General features: G+C 44.4%; 2 protein-coding genes across 3 annotated transcripts; one reads left to right on the forward strand and one right to left on the reverse strand.

Annotated features, from left to right (window-relative positions):
- Positions 1–10,115: 10,115 nt before the first annotated feature.
- On the reverse strand, positions 10,116–12,921 carry LOC308115478 (uncharacterized protein). 2 transcript variants are annotated; one of them, XM_080473023.1, is made up of 2 exons: positions 12,812–12,921; positions 10,116–12,528 (listed from the first exon to the last, which is right to left on the reverse strand). In XM_080473023.1, the coding sequence occupies exon 2, from the start codon at positions 11,091–11,093 to the stop codon at positions 10,329–10,331; it is 765 nt and encodes a 254-aa protein (XP_080329149.1). In that variant the 5' UTR covers positions 11,094–12,528; positions 12,812–12,921; the 3' UTR covers positions 10,116–10,328. The 2 variants fall into 2 exon arrangements, with proteins under 2 accessions (XP_080329149.1, XP_080329150.1); XM_080473024.1 differs by having other exon boundaries at positions 10,116–12,541; positions 12,812–12,906.
- LOC308115476 (alanine aminotransferase 2-like) lies at positions 11,308–20,767 on the forward strand. The gene is made up of 12 exons (XM_080473021.1): positions 11,308–11,679; positions 11,797–11,909; positions 13,470–13,559; positions 13,663–13,771; positions 14,253–14,389; positions 15,159–15,402; positions 15,640–15,719; positions 15,799–15,935; positions 16,705–16,876; positions 17,547–17,702; positions 17,837–17,949; positions 18,740–20,767. The coding sequence occupies exons 2-12, from the start codon at positions 11,847–11,849 to the stop codon at positions 18,852–18,854; spliced, it is 1,416 nt and encodes a 471-aa protein (XP_080329147.1). The 5' UTR covers positions 11,308–11,679; positions 11,797–11,846; the 3' UTR covers positions 18,855–20,767.
- The last annotated feature ends 3,611 nt before the right edge of the window (positions 20,768–24,378 follow it).

Below are 24,378 nucleotides of genomic sequence, written 5' to 3' on the forward strand. Positions count from 1 at the left end.
GTGTGTGTGTGTGTGTGTGTGTGTGTGTCTGTGTGTGTGTGTGCGTGTGTGCGTGTGTGTGCGTGTGGTTTGTCCACTGGGTGGGACCGGAACTGCTGTTGGGGGACCCGTGGCGAGACCCCGGGGTCCGAGGCCATCGGGCCCGGACACCGCCACCCCGGCAGACGGAAGCCCCCCAGGCCCGGGGAGACCCCAGCGAACCACCCCAGAGAGCCACGTCCCCGCCCAAAAAGCACCCGACGGAGAATGCAGAGAGGAATCCCCCCCAGGCAAGAGGGGCCTACAAGAGAAGGATAATGGGCACAGGGCCCCAGGCCCCGACCCAAGCCGCCAAGCCGAGAAAAGGCCGGAGCAGGGCCCCCGGGCCGAGCGGGTCGAGAGCCCCCCCAACCCCGGCGGCGAGTCCCGCCGCACCCCCGGGAACAGGCCCACCCACCGCCCCCCCCCAACCCGGCAAGGCAGAGACGGCCCCAGCCGCCGCGCCCCGGACCAGCCCCGCCCCCAGACCCAGGAAAGCGAAGGCCGGCGCAGGCCCCGGTCGGAGGACAGTCAACTCTACACCCCCAGGAGCCTCATATCCCACCCGCCCCATGACCCTCCCCCCCGGTTTTAATTGAAATACCCAACCCCTGACCCACCCCCCACAGACACCCACCCCTGACGCAGACGCAGACACGCACACACACACACACACACACACACACACACACACACACACACACACACACACTCGGGACGGTGGGGGAGTGATGACTCTCGCCCCCCCAGGCCGCCGGCCGGGCCCCCACCCGGCCACCGCGGTGTCCCAACCTCCACCAATCCAACAGCAAATGGAGAAGGAGCACCGCACCCCAGCCCCCCAACGAGCGCCATGCCCGAGGGAGCGCGCCCCCCGCATCCCAGCCGCACTCACCCCGGGCCGGGGCGGGACCCCAGCAGGAGGTGCTGGGGGGAGCCACGTCTCCCGCCCTTCCCCTGCCCTATATGTGTGTTGGATGTATGTAAGGGTGTGTCTTTGTGTTTTGAAGAGGTGGATGCAATGTGTGTGTCTATGGTGCGGTTTAAAATTGGGGGGTAGCGGGGCCCGGGCGTTCTACCGCTGACAAGCGGCAGAACCCCGAAAGCGGCTTACCCCCTCAAGACCCTGCGTGACTAAGTGTGGTTAAAATTGTGGGTGGTGCAAAGTCGGGGGAGGACCCAGACCGCAGTTAAGTAGCCCGGACCCCCCACCTAGGCACCGCCCCACTGTTCCCTATTGTGGAGTAATATAAGGTGAGGTAAGGCAGGGAGGGTTCTGAGGGAGGGGGTCCCCCCGTCGCTAGGACCTTGGCCCAGCTGGACCCCCCACGCTGCCCCACCCCACCCCCGAGCGGCCGGCCTAGGACCCGGGGAGCCACACCCCCCCCAACAAGGCGCCGCAAGGGGACCCGGGCAGGGAGCCCCCACCCCACCCAACGGCCAGACAGCAGAGTCTGAGACCCGCAGGGCCCAGTGCGAGCCCAGCCGGAGGCCAGTGGTCAGGGCACCCCCCCTCATTCGCCCACACAGCCCCACCCCCCAACACACACACACACACACACACACACACACACACACACACACACACACACACACCCACACCCACCCATCAGGCCCTGGAGGTCACTCTCAGTCAACCGTCCATCCAGAACCCGGAGCCCCCCCGTCCCCCGCTCCCCCCAATCCAGGAATGAGGCAGACCCGGAGCGCGGCAGCAGGGGCCAACCCGCCCCACCGGGGGAGGGGGCCAGAGGGAGGACCCACCCCCAGCGCCGCAGCGGGCACCCCCGCCGGAAAGGGGGAGGCCCCGCACCCCCAGGGTGAGCTGTATATTGGGGTTTTTGCTCATTTTGAATGTATTTGTACAGATTTCTGACCAAAACGTTGGGTCTCTGTTGATGTTGAGATCTTCTTCCCATTTGAAGGTGGGAAGGGATATTGAGATATTTGAACCTGACAGGATTGAGATAATTTTAGAAAGAGGTTTAGGAGCTGAGATCTTCAGGAGATTTGTCACTGTCTGAGGTAAGTTCAGGTTAATCTGTTCTAGTTTGAACTTAGTTTGTATTATTGACTTAAGCTGAAGATATTCCAGATAGTTGCTTTGACTGATGCCATATGTTTCTATTAGCTCATTAAATGGAATAAAAGAGTTATTGGAGATAAGTTGTTCTAAGTGTCTTATTCCTTTATTTTGCCATCTTGGGAAGTTTATTGGTTTCTTTCTTTGCAGGATGTCGGGATTGTTCCAGATGGGTGTGAGTTTGCAGGGAATGAGTGAAGATCCATTTATTTTAAGAAATTCCCACCAAGCTGTCAGCGATGTGTTTATATTGATGCTTTTAAAGCAGCTGTGCTTTTTAATGACAGGACTGAAGAAGGGAAGATCTCTGACTTGGAGATCTTCACAGAATGTTTTTTCAACGTCTAGCCAGCCTTCATCTAAGGATTTCTGATTGGCCAATAAACTACTTTATGTTGTAAAATGGATCAGATAGTAATTATAAAAATTTGGGAGTTCTAAGCCACCTTGGTCCTTGGTGTTCTGTAGTGTTTTTAAACTTATACGTGATGGTTTATTTTTCCATAAGAATTTTGAGACATGAGAATCAAGAGTGTTAAACCAGGTTTTTGGTGGTTTTGCTGGGATCATTGAGAAGATTCAATTCAATTCAATTTTATTTGTAAAGCGCTAAATCACATCAACAAACATCTCAAAGCGCTCTTACAATGATAGAGTACAACAGGACCCAACTAAACCCTTCCAAAGCAAGCAGGTGTAACAAGCAACAGTGGCCAGGAAAAACTCCCTCGCATGGAGAGAAGTTCAAGAACTCCCTCTTCAGGAAGAAACCGTGGGGCGGACCCTAGACTCTGGAAGGACGGCCATCCGCCTTGACCGGTTGGGGGGAGAAGTACATGGGATAGGACAGGGAGAGAGAGGAAAAGAAGAGGGAGAGAGAGAGTGGCAGACAGGCCAGATAAGTACAAATACTAAGAAAAGTCTATGATGAGCGTTGGTCTGATGATGAGCCAATCTCAGTCTGGAGTTTAAGGGCCGTGCCGTTGCGGTGGGGTCCCGGTGCTGTGGGGGGGGTCGGGTAGTAGGACCGTCGTAACTCCACTCTGTGAGTCTTGGGTCTGATCCCCTGGATCCTGCTCTCCTCCTGTCAGGGATAAAAAAAAGACGGCGGCAGTGTCTGGTGTCTACAGTAATGTTGTTACACAGAGAGAAAGAAAGAAAGACAAGAAACAGAACCTCCAAATGTAGAGTTCCTCCCTTTAACGGGAGAGAAAAAATCCCCTCAGCAGTCTAGGCCTATAGCAGCTCAACTTAGTGCTCCTATTTTATTCCTATTTTATTCCTAAGGATAAGCTTTATCAAATAGGAATGTTTTTAGTCTACTCTTAAATAAACTAATGGTGTCGGCCTTTCGGACCGAGGCTGGTAGTTGATTCCAGAGTAAAGGAGCCATATGGCTGAAACTCCTGCCTCCTGTTTTACTTTTATGGACTTTAGGGATTACCAACAGTCCTGCATCCTCAGAGCGAAGGGCTCGTGGAGGGTGATAAACTTCTAGAAGTTTCTCGATATAGGACGGAGCCTTCTGATGAAGAGTTTTATATGTGATCAGAAGGATCTTGAATTCTATTCTAGATTTAATTGGAAGCCAGTGTAAGGATGCTAAGACTGGGGAGATGTGCTCTCTTCTTCCAGTTCTGGTTAGTAAACGTGCAGCAGCGTTCTGCACTAGCTGTAAGGTCCTAACAGAGGAGTTTGGACATCCTGACATTAGGGAGTTACAATAATCTAATCTTGAAGTCACAAAGGCATGAATAATTTTTTCTGCATCTTTGAAGGACAAGAAGTTTCTAATTTTTGCAATATTCCTTAGATGGAAGAAGGCTGTCCTGGAGACATGTTTAACATGGGAAATAAAGGACAGATCCTGATCAAAAATAACACCCAGGTTCCTAATATCACTGTTAGAGGTTAAGGTAATATTATCTAACCTAATCAGACTGTCTGAAAAGTTATCCCTGAGCTTTTTAGGACCTAGGATTAGAACCTCAGTCTTGGATGTGTTGAGCATTAAGAAGTTGATAGACATCCAGGACTTAACGTCCCTGAGGCAGGACTCTAGTTTAACAAGTTGGTCGGCCTGATTGGCTTTAATTGATAAATATAGCTGAGTATCATCTGCATAACAATGAAAGTTAATGCTGTGTTTCCTAATAATATTTCCGAGTGGTAACATATAGAGATTAAACAATATCGGTCCGAGGACGGAGCCTTGTGGTACTCCACACCGGACCCGTTCATGCATTGAAGATTTGTTATTTACATGAACAAATTGAAAGCGGTCAGATAAATATGATTTAAACCAGTTTAAGGCTAAGTTTTTAATGCCGACGGCATCTTCTAATCTCCTTAAAAGTATATTATGATCGACAGTATCAAATGCGGCACTAAGGTCCAGAAGAACTAAAACCGATAGAAGACCTCTATCTGAGGCCGTTAGAAGGTCATTAGTAACTTTTAGCAGTGCAGTCTCTGTACTGTGGTTCATTCTGAAGCCGGACTGAAGGTCCTCTAACAGATTATTCTCCTGCAGATAATCCTGGAGTTGTTTAGCCACTACTTTCTCCAGAACCTTTGACAGGAAAGGAAGGTTGGAGATGGGCCTGTAGTTTGAGAGAAGGCTTGTGTCTAAGTTTGGCTTCTTAATGAGAGGTTTAATAACTGCTAGTTTAAAGGATTGGGGCACATAGCCTATTGATAGAGACTGGTTAATAATTGCGAGTATAGAATTATTAATTAGTGGCAGTGCCTCTTTCAGAATTCTAGTAGGAATTGGGTCCAACAGGCTAGTAGTTGGTTTAGCAGAAGAAATAAGGGAATTTAGTTCGACTAGTTGTATTTGCTGAAAGCATTCCAGATGACTGTTAGGTTTAACCAGTTCCTCTGTTATGGGGCTAACGGACGGTAGGGTTTGATGGATGTTATCCCTAAGCGTTGTAATTTTATTTTGAAAGAACTTCATGAAGTCCTCACTACATATATTGTTAGGAATGGTGGGCTCAACGCTATTTTGGTTCTTGGTCAGTTTGGCTACAGTACTGAAAAGAAACCGAGGGTTGTTTTTGTTTTCCTCTATTAAGGATGAGTAGTAATTAGTTCTACTTCTACTCAGAGCTTTCTTATAAGTTTTGAAGCTATCCTTCCAGGCTATATAATCTAGGTCTGTTTTTGTTGAACGCCAAGTTCTTTCTAATCTACGGGAGCGTTGTTTAAGCTCGCGGGTTGATGAGTTAAACCATGGGGATGACTTTTCCTGTTTTTTCATTTTCATTTTTTGAGGAGCTATGTCGTCTAGCGTTGTTTTTAGCATATCTGTCAGACTGTTTGTTAGGTATTCAATGTCTGAGCTAGCAACAGTATACGGGTCAGGAAGATTCACTACTGATTCTATAGCAGAGGGAATTCTTTCCTTGAATTTAGTTACTATGTTATCAGAGAGAGACCTGGTTAACACGGCTTTAGCCGGAGGTTTATAACTATTTAGAACAAAGTCAAAGGTTATTAAGAAGTGATCTGACAGGAAATCATTGTGAGGAGAGATGGTCAGATGCTCTATATTCAAACCATAAGTTAGAATAAGGTCTAAGGTGTGTAGATGTTTATGGGTAGGCCCGTCTACTACCTGAGAGAAACCTAGAGAGTCAAGTGTAGATTTAAAGCTGGCACTGAAACTATCATTTTCTACGTCAACATGAACATTGAAGTCTCCTACCATGATAACCTTATCTTTAGTCAGGGCTAGATCTGACAAAAATTCAGAGAATTCAGTTAGAAAAGTTGAATAAGGTCCAGGAGGACGATAAATGATTACAAATTCTACAGAATTTACTATTTTATTTGACGGGTGTCGCATGGTCATGCTCAGACTCTCAAAAGAACTAAAGTTGGGTTTTGGGTTCATGTTAATTAGTAACTGAGAGTTATAGATGGCTGCCACGCCCCCTCCTCGACCACTTTCACGAGCTATTTGAGTGTTAATATGACTTGGAGGGGAGGCTTCATTTAGACTAACATACTCATCTTTACGTAGCCAGGTTTCTGTTAATCCAAAGAGATCAATGTTGTGTTCGGTTATCAGATCATTGACTAGAAGAGCTTTGGATGATAAAGATCTAATGTTTAGGAAACCACATTTAATTTTTTTGTCTTGATTTTGTCTAGTTTCACACTTGATACGGATGAAGTTTTTGTAGTCATTAGAAGTTATTTTCCTAGGTTTAGATAATTTTATACTTGTGGTGGTCCGAGGGATAGACACAGTCTCTATGGGATGTTTAACTAAGTTAGCTATGGTTGGTGACTGCCCAGAGGGAAACTCAGAGAGGCGTGTAGGACTGCGACTCTGTTGCCTGGTCCCCACTCTGGTGCGTCAGGATGGAGGAGCTAAGCTTTTAGCTATGTTTCTAGATAAGAGGTACGCTCCATCCAACGTGGGATGGATGCCGTCCCTCCTGATGAGACCAGGCTTGTCCCAGAAGGACTTCCAATTATTAATGAAGCCTACCGAGTTACTGGGACACCACCCTGACAGCCAGCGGTTAAAAGATGACGTGCGGCTAAACATCTCGTCACTGATGAGGTTTGGGAGGGGGCCAGAGAAAACTACTTCGTCTGAAATGGTCCGCGCGTATGTGCACACTGACTCTACGTTAGCTTTGAGGACCTCAGACTTCTTCAGGCGAACGTCGTTTCCACCGCAGTGGATTACAATCCGTTTAAATCTCCGTTTACTCTTGGTCATTAGCTTTAGCTGGGACTCAATGTCGCCTGCTCTGGCCCCTGGCAGGCAGCTAACTGTGGCCGCTGGTTGTCCTAGGTTAACGTGTCTCACTATTGAGGAGCCAATAACCAGCGTGTCCTTCTCAGCCAGCGTGCTGCTGAGTGGGGCAAACATATTGGAGACACTGACGGAGAAGATGTAGTTAATTTTAGGCAAGACCATCATTTTGATTGTTGCTACTCTCCCCATAAGTGAAATTGGGAGTGTCCTCCATCGAATGAGGTCCTCCTCTATTGCTTTAATAAGGGGGGTGTAGTTTAAGTGTACCAAGTCTGAGAGTTTGCCTGAAACGTTAATGCCGAGATATTTGATGTTCCCTGGTTTTAGTGGGGTGTTAGGTGTCTGCTGAAATGTAGAGTTGATAGGCAAGACGACTGATTTGTTCCAATTTATAGAATATTCTGAGATTGAGGAGAATCTATCTATTAACCCTATTGTTTCTGGAAGAGAGGTCTGTGCGTTTTGCAGGAAAATTAGCACATCATCTGCATAGAGACATATTTTATGTGTTACATTTGCTGTTCGTATTCCTTTTATGTTATTGTTCTGTCTGATGGCTGCTGCTAGTGGTTCGATAAAGATTGCAAAGAGAGATGGTGAGAGTGGACATCCCTGTCGGGTGCCTCTCTCAAGATTGAACCTTGAGGACATTTGGTCATTGGTTTTAACACAGGCACTGGGTGAGGTATACAGTATTTTTATCCAGGAGAGGTAATTTTCTCTAAATCCAAATTTCCGTAGTGTAGCAAGTAGAAATTTCCAATTTACCCTATCAAAGGCTTTTTCTGCATCTAAGGAGGTGATAATGGCTTTTTGTTTATTGTGGTGGCAGTGGTCTATAAGATTAATTAATCTACGTGTATTATTAGTGGTGTGTCGTCCTTTAATAAACCCAGTTTGATCAGGGTGTATGATGTGGGGTGTGATTTTTTCCAGTCTGCTTGCTAATGTTTTACTAATTATTTTAAGATCTACATTGATTAGTGATATCGGCCGATAGCTAGATGGTAGTGTGGGATCTTTATCCGGTTTTAGAAGAAGACTGATATTTGCACAGTTCATATGTTGGGGGAGAGTTGAAGATTCTTTAATTTCCTCAATTATTCTGAAAAAAATAGGTGAGAGTAAAGACCATAATTCTTTGTAAAATTCAGTGGGGTATCCATCAGGTCCTGGAGCTTTACCATCAGGCATGTGCTGGAGAGCTTCCTGCAGTTCTTCAATTGAGATGGAAGCTTCTAGACCTTGGATCTGTTCTTCTTTTAATTTTGGTAGGTCAACTGTGCTCAGAAAGCTCTCTATTTCAGATTGTGAAGGGTCAATTTGTGAAGAGTAAAGTTTTTTGTAGAATTCTCTGAAGGTATTGTTTATTTCTTGTGGGTTAAAGGTGATTTTACCATTTTGAGTTTGGACTGAGGGGATCGTACATTTTTCTTTATTTCGTTTTAACTGATTGGCTAAAAGTTTGCTGGATTTATTACCATGTTCTAAGTTCTCCCAGCGTAGTCTCTGCAGTTGAAATTGTGTTTTATGTTCGATTATTCTGTTTAACTCTATTTTCAATTTTCTTAGTTCCATTAATAGGCTGTCGTCTTTGCAGGCAGCATGAGCTGTCTCCATTGTTTTGATTTTATCTTCCAGTTCTTTCTCCTTTATTTTTTCCCTTTTGGTCTTGTATGAGGAATAAGAAATGATTTTACCTCTCATGACAACTTTAGCCGTCTCCCAGAGGACGCAGGGAGAGACACCAGGCAGGTCATTTGTTTCTAAAAAATTTGACCATTGTTTTTTAAAGAATGTGCGGAAGTCTGGATCCTTAAGCAGTGACGTGTTAAATCTCCACTGTCTAATAGGAGGGGTGATTGTTCTATTAGTAACTGTCATAGTGACAGGTGCATGGTCACTGATAGTAATGGGGTGAATCTGTGTGTCCAGGATGTCTTTAATCACTGATTTACTCACCAGAAAGTAATCTAAGCGCGAATAGGATTGGTGCACTGCTGAGTAGAAGGTGTACTCTTTAAGGGTGGGATGAGAGGTGCGCCAGGCGTCGCAAAGACCATAGTCACTCATGTACTGCTGGACTATGTCTGTAGATTCCCAGTGTCGGGTGTTTGCTGCTTTACTAACTCTGTCTACTTGTGGATTGAGGGCGATGTTGAGGTCTCCTCCCACTATCAGTGTTTTATCAGAGTGTGTTGAGAGGGTGGTGAAGAAATTATGATAGAAGGAGGGGTCATCAACATTTGGGCCATAGATGTTTGCGATACACATCTCTATGTTCTGCAGAGAGATGTGAATAATTATAAATCTTCCCTCTGGATCTGTGATTGTGTCTTTACAAGAGAATTGTATTTTATTGTTGATTAATATAGCTACGCCTCTCTGCTTGGAGTTAAAACAAGCTGAGTATGTGTGAGGGAATTGTGGTGATATCAATTTGTGATGTCCTGTTGTAGGTGTGTGTGTCTCTTGTAACAAGACAATGTCTGCCTGTAGTTTGTTTAAGTATTCAAAAACTTTTTGTCTTTTTATTTGCGTGCCCATTCCTCGTATATTCCAGGTGACAAACTTGAGCGTGTTTCTAGCTACACTCATCTTCTAGGTGGGTTCTCTAATGCTGTATGTGTGGGTGTGTGTGTGTATGTGTCCGCGTGCGTGCGTGTACGGGTGTGTTTGTATGTGTGTGTCCGCATGTGTGTGTGTGTGTGTGTGTGTGTGTGTGTGTGTGTGTGTGTGTGTGTGTGTGTGTGTGTGTGTGTGTGTGTGTGTATGTGTGTGTGTGTGTGTGTGTGTGAGTGTGTGTGCATGCGTGAGTGTGTGCGTGTATATGTGTCCGCGACTATGTGCATGCGTTTGTGGGCATGCGTGCATCTTTGAATGTGTCTGTCCGCATGTGTGTGTGAGTGTGTGTGGATGCATATATCTGTGCGTGTGTACTTAGGATCCCTAAGTCTGACTGGCTATTCAAACGTAGGAGTGTGTGTCTGCCAATATATGAGTGTGTGATATCGTGACAGTTGGATTGTGATGTTGAGGTTTTAATGTAGTGAAAACAGTGGAAATGTATTGTTATCAAAACAAGGGAGCGGGTGTGGAAATAGAAAAGAAAAGTGAGAAACCAAAAACAGAAAAAGAACCAATTCAAACCCATAGGTGACATTTAGCGGTGACGTAACGAGTGCTTTTTTTAAAAATAATATCCCAGTGCTTTTTTTTTTTTTTTTTTTTTTTAATATCCCAGTGCTGACAGTGCAAGTCCATAATAATTATTACTACAGCAATATAGCAAACATCGTGTATATTAATGATGTAATATTAATTCGCTTCGCTTTAATATACGTTGTTCATGATGTTCACTGAAGTTACTGTTAAACACTTACCTGGACCTGAGTAAACCTGTGAAGTGTGTGTGTTAGAGTGGTTATACTCAGCTTGTGAGGACCATCAGTACAGCCAGGGAGTGACGGCGGGGTCTCGGAACAGCTGGCCGTTGACATAGAGCCTGTCCACGGTGACGACGGCTCGGGATCCCTCAGCGATTAACTTCTTTCTTACCGGAAAAAGCAGGCGGCGGCGGTCCAGGATCTCCTTCGGGAACTGGTCGTTGACGCTGAAGTCCGTCCCTCGTAGTTCCCTGCCGCGACTCTTCACCTGCTCTTTTTGTTTGAAATGGTCAAACTTGGCGACGATGGGCCGCGGGCGCTGGTTGTCCTGTCGTCTTCCTCCCAGGCGGTGGACGCGGGCGAAGGTGATCTTGCTCACGGTGTCGGCTGGCAGCTTCAGGCTCACCTGCATGAAGTCCCGCAGCGACGTCTCGGCGTCCTCTTCCGCACGCTCAGGCAGTCCCGCGAAGACGAGGTTGTCCCGCATGCTCCGACTCTGGAGATCGAGGATGGACTCCTTCATCTTCTTGTTGTCCTGCGTCAGCCCGGTCAGTCCTTTATTAAGTGACTTCACCTCGTCCCGAAGTCCCTGGTTCTCAGTGGTCAGTTCCACCACCTGCCGCTGGCTGAATTCCAGCGAGTCCCGGAGAGCCTGAAACTCGCGGTGGAGCACCTCGACCAGGGCGAGCCGGGCATCGAAGCTGGACAGCTTGGTGTTAATGCTGTCCAGGATGTCCTCGAACTGCTTGGACGGCGAGGAACTCATGGGTGGAGAAATCTCCGGACGGCTTCTTTTAGATGAAGCAGCTTGAGGTGTCTTTGGCATGACGAGACGGTCGAAGCACTTGTCCAAGTAAGCTTGAAGATCGTCGATGGTTTCTTCTTCCAGCGTTGTGGGTGATCTTAAATTTCCTTTTGTTATTTAGTTTTTTTCCTTCCGTCTGACGGAAAAGTTTGTACTACAAGCAGGGTACCGCCATGTTGGATTGCACTCGATGACGTCACACTCGAATTACTCACTGCGCATGTTCGAACCCTGCACATCTTATTCATTTACAGAACACCATTCAAACACAGGGCCTTGCCTGGTCTTGTTTTGCCTTGCTTGCCTTGCCTGAGGGGCCTTGGTGTTCATGACCACACCTCCTGGCACACAGTCCTGCAGGCGAACGTGCTGCAGCCTGTCAGTCAGGTAGCCAACAACAAAGGACAGGAGGGGGGCATCCACGACAGCTTCTCGCCCAGCGGGGCCTGATGGCGTCGGAAGACAGTGGAGAAGTCAAAGAACACGACTGTCCCAATGCTGGCGTCCTCCGTCCAGAGTCCTGGCTGGCAGGAGAACTGGAGGAGGTCCAAGTGATCCTTGACTCTAATCAATCAATAATTTTCAAGAAGCTTCAGTACAAACTGTGGTAAAGAAACGTTTCCATGCGAGCAAAAACAAAAATGTCTCAACGAGACTAATGGTTGAACTAGTTTGTCCTGTTTTCACTCGAGACACGTCAACACAAACGTTTCTTCATCTACAGTGTTTGCTCATCTGTCCTCTTCTGAGTGTGAAGTCCTCAGTCGCACGAAGATGAGCTCTGGCCTGCAGGTAAACCCGGGTGTGCTTGGGATCAGACCCCTCATCAACCTGCAGGTGAGTCCCTGCTGCCATTGGCCTGAATGCATAAAGCATCCTGGTCCTGCAGGAATTCTTTTCTCTAAATATTTTTTAAAGTAAATGCAGGTGTTGTATTTATAACTCATAATAACTCATCTTGGCTGAAATGTGGTGATATACAACTTTACCAGGTGTATAACACTAACCGGAATACCTTTCCTTTGACGCTTGAAGCACTTTTAGGTTATAATTCTAATTTAAAATAACATCTTTTTATGCTGTCCTGAAGCAAAAATCATGAACCTGATCCATAAGTGTGTATGCAGCCTTTTGAAAGGTTGCTGTTGGTATCAGAGTCATCTTATTTACGCTTAGTCAGCTTTAATGAATGTCTGCAGGCGTCCGGACGGTGTCAGCAGATAGAATTTATTCCGGGGCGATCCTGGCAATATCGAAAAATGTTGATATTTCAGGTTCCGGACTTCTCGGGATGGATTCACAGCTCAATGGCCAATAGGAGCAATGCAATGTCAGCGGTCCACCTAGGACAAGTGGGTTGGATCCGTCTTATTCTAAGGAATCTGTCTGGGGAGGCCGAGCACTTTCCTTTAAAAACACGGAGACGAGCCATGTCCGGGGTTTCAACGTACAGATACTGTGAACAAATACTAAGAATGTAGAATTTATAACATCAAATATATAAATAAATGAACAAATGACTTAAAAACACATTGTAAAGAAAATTCAAAAAGGAAAAAAAAGTTACAGTTACAATACAGTGCATTGTGTTGGATCAGCAAGGAAAGCCGAGGCAAGTTAATTTGTATAACACAATTAGTTTCCGGGACATTTCAAAGTGCTTGACAGCCACACAAAAAAATAGAAGAAGACAGATAAGATCAATTCATAGAACATAAACACAATCACTCATTACTTACAACATCGTTCCTCCACCAGAATCCACACAGGGAAAAGGAAAATATTTAGGACCCCAGTATTCGCTGTTGATGTACATCTCTGATATGTTGCCAATACTGTTCGGAGGAATAATGAGTCATCACACTCACACGAACAAGTATTTCCAGCATTTAAATTTCACACAACATCCCCGGGTTTGTTGACATCTTGCGGTCTGTGCAAACTCTGGAATTTTCCCGAGGCATTGTGTTTGTACTCTCGCTCTCGCCATGTTTCGAATTTGCAACTGGAAAAACAATCAACCATCAGTTTCACAACATTTCGGATTATTCTCGTGGCTCGAAGAATCTTTCTTTGAGAAAGTCTGTCTTTTTTTTCCGGCCACCCGTCTGACCGATCCCTGAACATGTGCTGCCTCCTTCTGAGTCGTTTTCAACGTTGCTTCTGCATTGAAAAGTATTTGTTGTTTAATTTCTGTGTTTAAAAAAAAGAAGAAAAAAAAAAAACAAACCTGAAAAATGGAACACTTGGACCATGACGTCCAATGTACATTTGTTTTTGTTCAAATTGATTTCATGACATTGATATTAAAAATTTTTTTTTAATAAATGTTCAGGAATGGAAAAGTGCTGAGCCTGAAACCAAATCTGAAGCTCAAAATGTACTTTCTGTCCTCAGGGTGAAATTAAACCCTCCAGCACCGTCACTGATGTCAGCTCAGGAGATCTCCAAAGGGCAGGCATGCCGCCTCTCTCCTTTGCTCGCCAGGTTGTGTTCTTACTTTTCAGTTGATCTTCTGTTTGCGTTCCTGTGTGTGTGTGTGTGTGTGTGTTTTAAATTTGATTACTCATGTCCTGGTTTATCCTGGCAGGTCTTGGCAGTTTGTCTTTACCCGGAGCTGGTGGAAGACGACACTCTTCCTCCGGATGTGAAGCAGAGAGCAAAGATGCTTCTGAGTTCCTGCAACGGAGGCAGTGTGGGTAAGAAAGGAAGGACTGCTGACACACTCTGCTGTTTTAAAACATTCTTATTTGTACAGGCTTTGGAATAAACAAGACTTATTTTATTACCTTTATCTTCATAAAGCTCTTCCGTTATTTATTCTCCTTTTCATGCAGTTTTTAAATCTCTTTAACTCAGTGATTCAGTCCTTCAAGTTAATCTTGGATTAAGTTTAAGCGATGCCGTGAAGCTCTTCCTCCGCTCATGCAGAAATGGATTATTTCTATGTTGGGTGTGTGGAGCTTCTCCACTCATGTTGACATTTAAAGTTCATCCAATGAAAAGGATGAGCGCGTGTGAGAGGTTTTAAAGTATTTCACACTTTTGTATTTATTTTACTTCTTTGTAAAGCACTGTGACTTGCCTTGTGTCTGAATGGTGCTCTATAAATAGATTTGCCTCGCCTCGCCTTGCCTTGCCTTGCCTTGACGGCTGGTTTGTCTATTTATTCTGTTACAGGTTCCTACCCTCAGACTGCCAGTGGTATCCCAGAAGTCCTTAACAGTGTCGCAAAGTTCATCCGAAGGCGAGACGGTGGAGTGACCTCGCGTTCGGATGACATCATTAGTTCTACTGGCTCACAGAAATCTTTGCAGGTCAGCTGACCGATATTTTTCTGTCCGAGTGTCTTTAGATTATCCATCACTTTGCAAAATGTCACTGAATAAACAACAATAGTGATGCAGGATACACAATGTTAGATATTTGACAATATTTAACACCCCCATCAACAGTTATGACCCGATGCAGTGGAAGTATTGTGTTTTTGTCACTACAGTTTAAAGGAGTCATATCATCCAGATTTTCAACACTTTCACATGTTTCTCCTTGTTCCAAAAACATTGTATTCAACGTTTATTCCCCCAAATCCAGCTTCTCCTTGATTTCCCTTCATTTGAATGTTGGATCATAGGAGCTGCATTCAGAATCTGCTGTGTCTGTGTGAGCTGGACTGGCTCCGCCCACACATGCCCATTTTGGGAAGAGGAGGAATTACTTCCTCTCGTGGTGCCATGTGCCAGAGCAGAGCTGCCTAATTGTGGGAGGAGTCAAAGGGAGGGCCTACCTTGATTGGGATTGGCTAAACCCCCGATGACACTATATAGGGTTTGATTTCTGATTGGCTGGTTGGAGCAACACACTTTTTAAAACCTGAAACAAGCCAGGGAGAGAGAGGACAGACTGTCTTCACTTCTGGGGCGTCGTTCCAGGTATGGGGACGATTAGTACTGTTGGAAAACTTTAGAAAGTGAATCTTGCATAATATGACCCCTTTTAAATGAAAACTTAAAAATCTGCTTCTGCTTTGTTTCTTTGGCACATTTTATAACCTTATTTTGCTTCTAATTTGTATTTTGGTGTCAGCTGGTGTTGCACCTGATGTCCAGCGGGGTGGGCAGGACTCAGACCGGGGTACTGATCCCGGTGCCATGTCCTCACACTCTGCCCATGCTGCTGGATGACACCAGAGTGAAACAGGTGCCTTACCGGCTGGTGGAGGAGCGAGGCTGGGCTGTGGACCTGGACGAGCTGCACCGAGCCCTGAAGGCCGCCAGGGGGCAGTGCGAACCCAGAGCCATTTACATCAGCAACCCAGGAAACCCCACAGGTAGACAACCTACAGCAACAAATGTCTGTCCCCTGGATCATTGACCTGGATCACATGAGAAACAGACTTCACAGTGAAAAAAAGACACTAGATGACTCATGAGATATATATAAAAAGTTAGGTTATGAGTCTTAAAACCCATTTCACATCTTTTTATGATCGTTTTGCGTCTGTTCTCAGTCAGGAAAGGAGGAAAGGACACATAATTCCTTAATAATGTTTGTCTTTTCTTGCTAGGACATGTACAAGACAGGAAAACAATGGAGGAAATTATTCGATTTGCAGCCAATGAGCGTCTCATCCTGTTGGCTGAGGAGGTGAGTATAAGTCACACAAGTAGCCCGTTCCGTAGTTTTAAACAATTCCCCACGTCTTCTTTCTTGTTCCACTCCTCAGGTGCACCAGGACAGCGTGTACGGGTCGGACAAAGAGTTTCTGTCCTATAAGAAGGTCCTGTTTGAGATGGACACAAAGTACTCCGAGACAGTGGAGATGATATCGTTCCACTCAATTTCTTCGATCTGCATGGGAGAGTGAGTCTATTTTTGTTTTCATAAATAAACCTGAGTCAAACCAACCAAAAAATAAATAAATAAAAAAGTGTTAATTTTCACCTCTTTAACTTCTCAAAACTCAACCATTAAAAAGAAAAACATTCGTTTTTCTAATAAATCGAGGGCATTGCTATCAAAAGGCTGCTAATGCTCATCGCAGCTACAAGCTTATGCTACTATTGCGCTACAGAACGGCGTAGCGGATGTTTGTAGGAAGGATTGAGTTCGGCACCAATGAGGCCTGAAACAGGAGCTCGTTGAAATAGAAACCAAACCGAGTTTCGCTGGAGAAAACCTCCTGGAATGATCTGGTTGTCAGTGCTTCTTGAAAGATTTCAGAACCAACGACAACGAGAAGGAGTGAGCAACAAAAACAATGAGATAAACTACCGACATGCAGCCAGAGGAAATCTAACTTGGTTTTTTTTTTCCAGGCCATTGATGCTACTCACAGCTACAGCACATACATATACACATGCTCATATCATTATTGGACATCTTTCATGTTGTTGTCAAGAGTTCGTCCAAGACAAACAAGGCGATCCTTATCAGCGAGAAATAGCAATTAATGCTAAAGCGAATGCTAACAGTTGAGTTGTGTGGTCCATCTGTTTTTATGACAAAAATTCAACCTGTGAATGCTAAAGATCGAAGGAAAGTGACAAAGTTGTGTGAATAATCTGACTTTATACTTGAAGGAATAAACTTCTCTCGTTCTTTTTTTTCTCTTACTCAACGTCGTGTTTAGCGGCGGGCTGAGAGGAGGTTACATGGAGATGATCAACCTGGACCCGGCGGTCAAACAGTATATAAAAACGATGCAGAGCTCTTCCAGCACTGTGATTTTAGGTCAGCTGGCTCTGGAGGTCATGGTGAACCCGCCTGCACCTGGAGATCCATCCTATAGAAAATATACTCAGGTGAAGAAACCAAACTAGTGGAAAGAGTCGCAATGTTCTGAGTTGTTGATACTCTCAGTCCTGCTTATGTCCTCTTTTAGAATTGTTTAATAACTTGATTTTCCATTTTCTTTGGGTTTAAAACATATATGGTTGATTTAAGAAAATGCTATTTTAAATGCTGCTACTGGTCATTTGCAACACGTAAATAGTTTTTCTGCACATGCTCAGTAGATGAACAACAAGAACAATGTTTCCTGGGACTTGAGAGTTTTATTTTTGACAGTCACCGTAAAAACAATTCAGCTTGGTCGTCTGTCCACTAGAATGTTCTCCCGTTGTTAATGTGCTTGTAAACGGACATTGTTTACAAAATTCTGCTGCTCTTGAGTGACATAAGAATCGAGATGAAAATATAAATATTTCCAATATGCAGACATTATATTTAGCAAAGAGCAGCTTTCACACATAATTTCACTAAAATGAACTGGTGAGTTCATTTCCAAAACAAACAACAGCACCCTCAAGTGGCACATCAGGAAAACTACATCATTTTCAAAACGTAGACGTGGAAGTGAAAGTGCAAAAACAATGTGTTTTCACTTGAAACGTTGTGTGAATAGAGGTTAACTTAAAAACCAAATCGTGTTTGTGGGATGTTTTTACTATCTGCTGCCATTTTCTCTTACAGGAGATTCTTCACAGGAAGGAGACTCTTTCCCAGAATGCTCAGCGGGCGTGCGATTTCCTGAACAGGTTGCGAGGGATGAGCTGCCAGCCAGCGATGGCAGGAGTCTTCTTATACCCCCGTCTCCATTTGCCACCGCGGATGATCGAAGACGCCAAGGTCACAAAATACGTACCATTCTAAATATGTATGTTTTAATGATGTGATTAGTTTAGTCCTAATCATGACCATTTCTCAAGAATCTGAATCTACAAAGAAGAAAATCACAGCTGTGTTTTCTTGCATGCCTGCAGAGGTTGGGAGTGCAGGCTGACCTCTTGTACTGTCGCTGGTTACTGGAGGAGGAAGGGCTATGTTTGGGTCCGGGTTGTGAGAACGGACAGGAAGAAGAAAGCTTCCACGTCAGGTGACAATATAAATAAAATTACCTAATGAATCATATGACCCGCGAGGCTTTACCCTTATGCAAAAAAATAATAATTCTGAAATGTGGTAAATATTTTAATATATTGAAATATTTAGTATTCATATTTATTTGTTAATTGAAAAGATTTAATAAAGGTAATGTCTGTCTTGGCATTACAACTTAATTCTGAAAAAAAACAACAAACAACAACTATGTACCTAAACAATCTGTTGTAAATATATGGACTTATGTATTGTACAAATATATTACAATATATTAAAGAATACATAAGGAATTGCTGCTTTTCATATATTAAAAAAATTATAAATATATTTACTTTTGTATTAAAATATATGTAATAATGTATTCAATACACTTCAAACTGTATATACAGTTTGAAGCGTATTGAATACATTATTACATATAATAATATATATAATAATATATTAATTATATAATTATATATATATAATAATATATACATATATATAATAATATATAATAATATATTAATTATATAATTATATATATATATATATATATATATATATTACACTTCAGAATATACATGGATGGATATATTTACTTTTATATTGAAATAGATGAAATAATGTACTTAATACACTTCACAATGGTGACTTGAATTCAACCAGCTGAGATACTCTGTAAACAAGTAGCGGATTTATTTTATTTAATTTGAATGTTTTATTGAGAAAAAAAAACTTTTTTTTATCAGTAGCTTTGTTTTCATTTATAGATGTAGAATGTCTTTGTGTGTGTTTCTGCTCAGATTGTGTATTTTGGCTCCTGCTGCCGCTCTGGATGACGTCCTGGCTCGCATTGCTTCATTTCACCTGCGTCTGCTGGACAAGGACGCAAAGGACACAGACTCTGTGGAGACGTAAAATATTGTTCCTCATCATTTACTGTGAATCTTTTTATATCACCAAACCCTGACAACAGATGACTTTAAAGTTATTCTTGACATGAATAATAGAGCTAAAATGAAATAGAATCACCTGAATCTGCCTGTTCAGACGCTGTCATACAATCATATTGTGTGTTTAGGACAGTTTTAGTCATTGATGTACATCTCTAATATGATGTGACGATCTTTTCTGAAGGAAATTTGTCATTACAATCATACAAACCCATATTCCCAAAATAAAATTCTTTCCTGAGGCAAGATCCTGTTTGTCGGACTGTAACAGTGGTTTAGTCCGGGTCTCCTCGTCGCTCTATTGTTGGTTTTTTTTCACGCCCAACTTGTTTTAGTCTGGAGTCCCGGAGTGGGTGAATGAGCTTGGGGCTTATTTTTCAACATTTGGGCATTCCATTGTTAATTTCTGCTGCTTTCACTTTATTTCTGGACGTGTCTGAATCAAATGCTTCAACATGGAGGAATGGAGGTGTAGAATGATAGAACGCTGCTCTACAGCCGTTTATAATGACGACCTACGTAAACACTGATTAAAGTTTTCTTTCACATATAGCCATTAAAAGGCTCCTTTTATGGCTGAAAAAACTCCAAACTTTCATTTACAGTAGTATGTAGTTTGTTTAGTAGTTACTGATGAACCAAAAGTCTGGCTTCATTATAAACTTCTGTGGGTTAGAAAATAATAATGGAGCGTCTGGTAGCAGAGTGCAATGCAGCCTCATGCAGACCTCAGGCGGCGGTCAAGACGAGTTAGTTACAAGGATGTTACGATGAAAACTGTGGGGAAAAAACCCACAATGGAAAACTGCTTCTATATTATATATCGACGTAGCTGACTGACGGCGGAGAAGCTGTGCTGCCCGAGAGCCACGGCGCTGTGATTGCAGATTAAATGATCTCGTTCCCTCGTATTATCCACTTCAGGGAACGACTTATTACATCGTTCCCACGCGTTGTTTTTTCTTTTTTCTCTGTAACCCCTCCGGGGTTCCGTGTTCGCTGTAGATTTCAGAACGTTGGTTCAGCCTCTCCTCTTGGTCGCGATAACTCCAGCGATAACTCCGCCCCCAGCTGATGACGTGTCTGACCCCGGCGTGGCTCCACTCTGGCCCCGCAACCACGTGAGGCCGGCTTAGCTTTAACCCCCGATAGGCCGGAGCTTTGGCGGTGGAAAGACAAAGAACTGGTGCTAAATCTGGCCCTGGACCAGAACTAGAACCTGGCATCAATCCTCACTGTGAATAATGTACCAACCTTGTGTGTGCGGATAAACAACAAAAACATTTTCAAAAACAATGTCGCTTTAATAAACTATTCACCTCGACATATTTTTTTTTAAACAAAAGGCATATCTGCTATGTAAGGACTTAGTTTTTTAAATTTTTTTTATTTTTTTAATCAAGATCCAAGCAGTGTTTACTAATGAAACATTCTGAACAAAACACAGTGAAAAGTCCTATAAATCCTGTAAAACCACCTTTGCTTGGTGGTTTCTGGAGCTGATCGGAGCTTTTTGGTTTTGGTCCACGGGCCTCATGTCTGACTGAAGTAAACTTCACAGCAGCTCCGTGCTGCGGGACGCCGTCCCTCATTAAGGTACGTTAACAGTTAAAACCTCTCCGTGCTCCACTATTTATCTGTAAGTTACACGTGTGGCTTTCAGCAACTCCTTCTTTGAAGATTGACCATCCAAATGACGTCTGGCTGCCTCACACTGTCCAGTGAAACGGAGCTGCTGCTACGTCAGCTGGCTGCCTTTCAGTCTGCTCCACCGGCGCCGCTCCTCACAGGTTCTGCTGTGTACCGTTATGTTGATTATATTGGCACCGTCTTTTTTACAATAAATTTCATGGCAACCACAGCTGCCGGTATTTTACCATGTATTTTTTGTCAAACATTTATATTAATTTTTCCTTTGCGAAGGCACAGAAACATTCCAGATGTACAACAGTGGTCGTCTCTCATCTCACATAACCATCAAACCAATCAGAGGACAAGTCCTCCTTCCCTATTGATCTGAACGCCTTCCTCTCCCTCAGGCCTCTCTGTCTACTCACTCTCGTCACTCTCGTCACTCTCGTCACTCTCGTCACTCTCCTCTCTCTCCGCTCTCTTCTCTCTCTTCTCTCTCTCCTCTCTCTCCTCCCTCTCCTCCCTCTCTCTCTCCTCCCTCTCCTCCCTCTCTCTCTCCTCCCTCTCCTCCCTCTCTCTCTCCTCCCTCTCCTGTTTATCCTTCTTCTCTCTCTCCTGCCTCTCCTGTTTATCCTTCTTCTCTCTCTCCTGCCTCTCCTGTTTACCCTCCTTCTCTCTCTTCTTCCTCTCCTGCTTCTCCAGCTTCTCGTGTCTTTCTCGTATCTCTTTCTCCAGTTTCTGGTTCCTCTCTCTCGTCTCTCTCTCCTGCTTCTTCTGGCATTTTAGTCTCTCCTGCATGTTCCTTCTTTCTTTTTCCTGCAGCTTTGCAGCCTCTTTTCTGGCTTTCTGCTCTGTTTTTTTCATCTTGGCATTCTGTTTGTCAGTCATGCAGGTGAGTTGAGTCAGTTTCTTAATCTTGTCCAGAAGGAACTGGATCTCTTGATTTGTCTTGTTTCTGTCTTCCATCCATCGCACCTCCCTGGTGATCCTGGACTCCTCGTCCATTTTGTACAGTTTCAGCAGCTTTTCTTTCTCCTGACACAGCTCGACTTCAGCCCTCTTTCTCCACTCCTCTGCCTCCTTTTCTCTCTTCTTCCTCTCCTCCTCCCTCTCCCTCTTCTTCCTCTCCTCCTCCTCCTTCTCTCTTTTCTTCCTCTCCTCCTTTTCTCTCTTCATCCTCTCCTCTTCCTCCTCTCTCTTCTCCTTCCACTCCTCCTCCTCCTTTTCTCTCTTCTTCCTCTCCACCTCCTTCTCCCTCTTCTTCCTCTCCTCCTCCTCCTTCTCTCTTTTCTTCCTCTCCTCCTCCTCCTTCTCTCTTTGCTTCCTCTGCTCCTCCTTTTCTCTCTTCATCCTCTCATCTTCCTCCTTCCACTCCTCCTCCTCCTTTTCTCTCTTCTTCCTCTCCACCTCCTTCTCCCTCTTCTTCCTCTCCTCCTCCTTCTCTCTTTGCTTCCTCTGCTCCTCCTTTTCTCTCTTCATCCTCTCCTCTTCCTCCTCTCTCTTCGCCCTCCACTCCTCCTCCTCCTTCTCTCTCTTCTTCTTCTCCTCCTCCTCCTTCTCTCTTTTATTCTTCTCCTCCTTCTCCTTCTCTCTCTTCTTCCTCTCCTCCTCCTCATTCTCTCTCTTCTTCCTCTCCTCCTCTACCTTCTCTCTCTTCTTCCTCTCCACCTCCTCATTCTCTCTCTTCTTCCTCTCCTCCTCCTCTCTCTTCTCCCTCCACTCCTCCTTCTCCTTCTCTCTCTTCTTCCTCTCCTCTTTCTCCCACTTCTCCTGCCTTTCCAACATCTCTTTCTCCAGTTTCCTCTCCATCTCCTCTTTATCACGTTGGTACTTCTCTTCCTGATCTCTGATCTCTGCAACCAGCTTCTCTTTTTCCTGAAAGGAAAATTCTAGGGCTTGCTTGGATGAACTAATTTCCGTTCTCAGCTCATCGATTTCTTTTTGCATCTTGTATTTCATGCATGAAGCCTCCTGCAGTTGCTCGGTCAGCATCACAGCCAGCCCCTCAGGCCCTTTATCAGCCCCCTGGGTCTTGAGGTGTGAGACCTCAGTCTCTCTGGACTGTCGGGCCTGTTTCAGGGTCATGACCTCCGACTGCAGTGCAGCTTTCTCTTCTGCCGCCTCCTCCAGCTTAGTGAGCAGCATCTTCACGTCAACACTGGAGCTCTTCATGTCACTCTTTTTCTCCAGCTCCTGTTTCAGGTGGACACACTCAGCCTCTTTACGGTTCAAATCCCTCTTGAGGCTGTCCACTAGCGAGTTGAGCCCGTGACCACTGGCCTCACAGTGGGCTATTGCCTTTATGAACTCGTGCGTCTTATCAATCCAGATCTGCTCCAGCATTTTAAATCGGGCCTGTTCCTCTTGCAACTGACTGTCAGCTTGTGCTCGGTCTTGCTGGAGCCTACCTTTTAAGGCCTGAACCTGGCTGTGCAAACCCACATTTTCTTTCAGCAGTCTCCTTTTGTCTTCTTCCAAACCGCTCACGCACTGATAGCGGAATCTCAAAGTCTCTTCTTTGGACAAGTTGTCACATTGATCCAGAGACTTTTGCAGTTTAGGAATTGCTTTGAAAGTAATACTTCTTGGTTGTTGCTGTCCGCGCTCCATTTCTGATGTAAAATACTGCAACTGTGCAGCACCTCCAGCCACTGTTTCCACTTAGTCTATACTAGAACCACTGCTCTGAACTTTCTCTAATAGTCTCGTCGGATCTAGGAACCTATTTAAACACCTCTACTGTCCTCTGACTTCTCACTCCAGTGCAGCCTTCAAGACAATGGCCTGTTGGATGTTTGCTGTCTTATCAAAGCACATCAAAGCTTTGTTGAGTCTTGACGTCAGAGAGTTCAAAGGGAATGACATCTTTAATGAACTTACATGGGCTGATGATGTCATGGTAATGGTTACCATGGCAACTGCACTCAGTTTTTTTTGTCCTCTGTATTTTGACATTAAACAGAATCAGTTGTGTGCACAGTAAACTTGGATTACAGTATTCTTATTAAAGTCCGTCCAGTATTTCTTTCTCTCAAAAAGTATTGAGAAGTCAGAAAGGGGTAGTCTTTGCTTCTTTCCAACAGATGGACCCAATGTTTCCCCAACCTCTTTATTCTGATGACACACTATTTTTTTGTTTTGTGCTCAAATACTATATAAATAATTCACTGATATATTAAAAAGTAATCAGTCAGGGAAATGTACAGAAAGAGGGTGTAACGAGCAGCTAGTTCATTCCTCACGTGTTCACTCTACACATTATAACTATCCATCCATCCATCCATCCATCCATTGTTGTGGATTAATCATGACACGTTGATCTGGACCAGGCGTGGTGCTGGATGATCCCACGAGCACGGACTTGGATGCAAAAGAGTTTTTATTCTCCAGAACAAACACTCTGACCCTCCGACGACTGACAAGCACAGTAACACAGGCCTTTATATGTTTTCTGTACGTCTTCACCTTCTCCCCCTCCCGTTCCAGAGATCACACCACTATCTTATCTCAGTCGGAGCGCTCACACCTGTGCATTCAAACAACATATATCTCGTCATACTAGCGCTCTGTCCTATCATTGGGTGCCCGTGCAAATTTACTACTCTGCCTTGATATTGCTGTGTCCGTGCGATGGCCGTACAGACCTGCCTGACTGTATGTTTTTGTTCATCAGAGGTCCTTAGCTAGAGTCGGGACTTTCCCCAGGTGTTTGACCTCCGTTTGAACTCCATCTACTCTCCTCCCTTCCAACTCTCTGACTCTCCCGCACACACTAATATGTTGATTAACATCGGGCATTACTATTGTAATGATTAACAGTGTGCTACTTATCAAACGATTAACAATATAATACTTTA

Source organism: Lipophrys pholis (genome assembly GCF_963383615.2).
Source record: "Lipophrys pholis genome assembly, chromosome: 10".
NCBI classification, from domain to species: Eukaryota; Metazoa; Chordata; class Actinopteri; order Blenniiformes; family Blenniidae; genus Lipophrys; species Lipophrys pholis.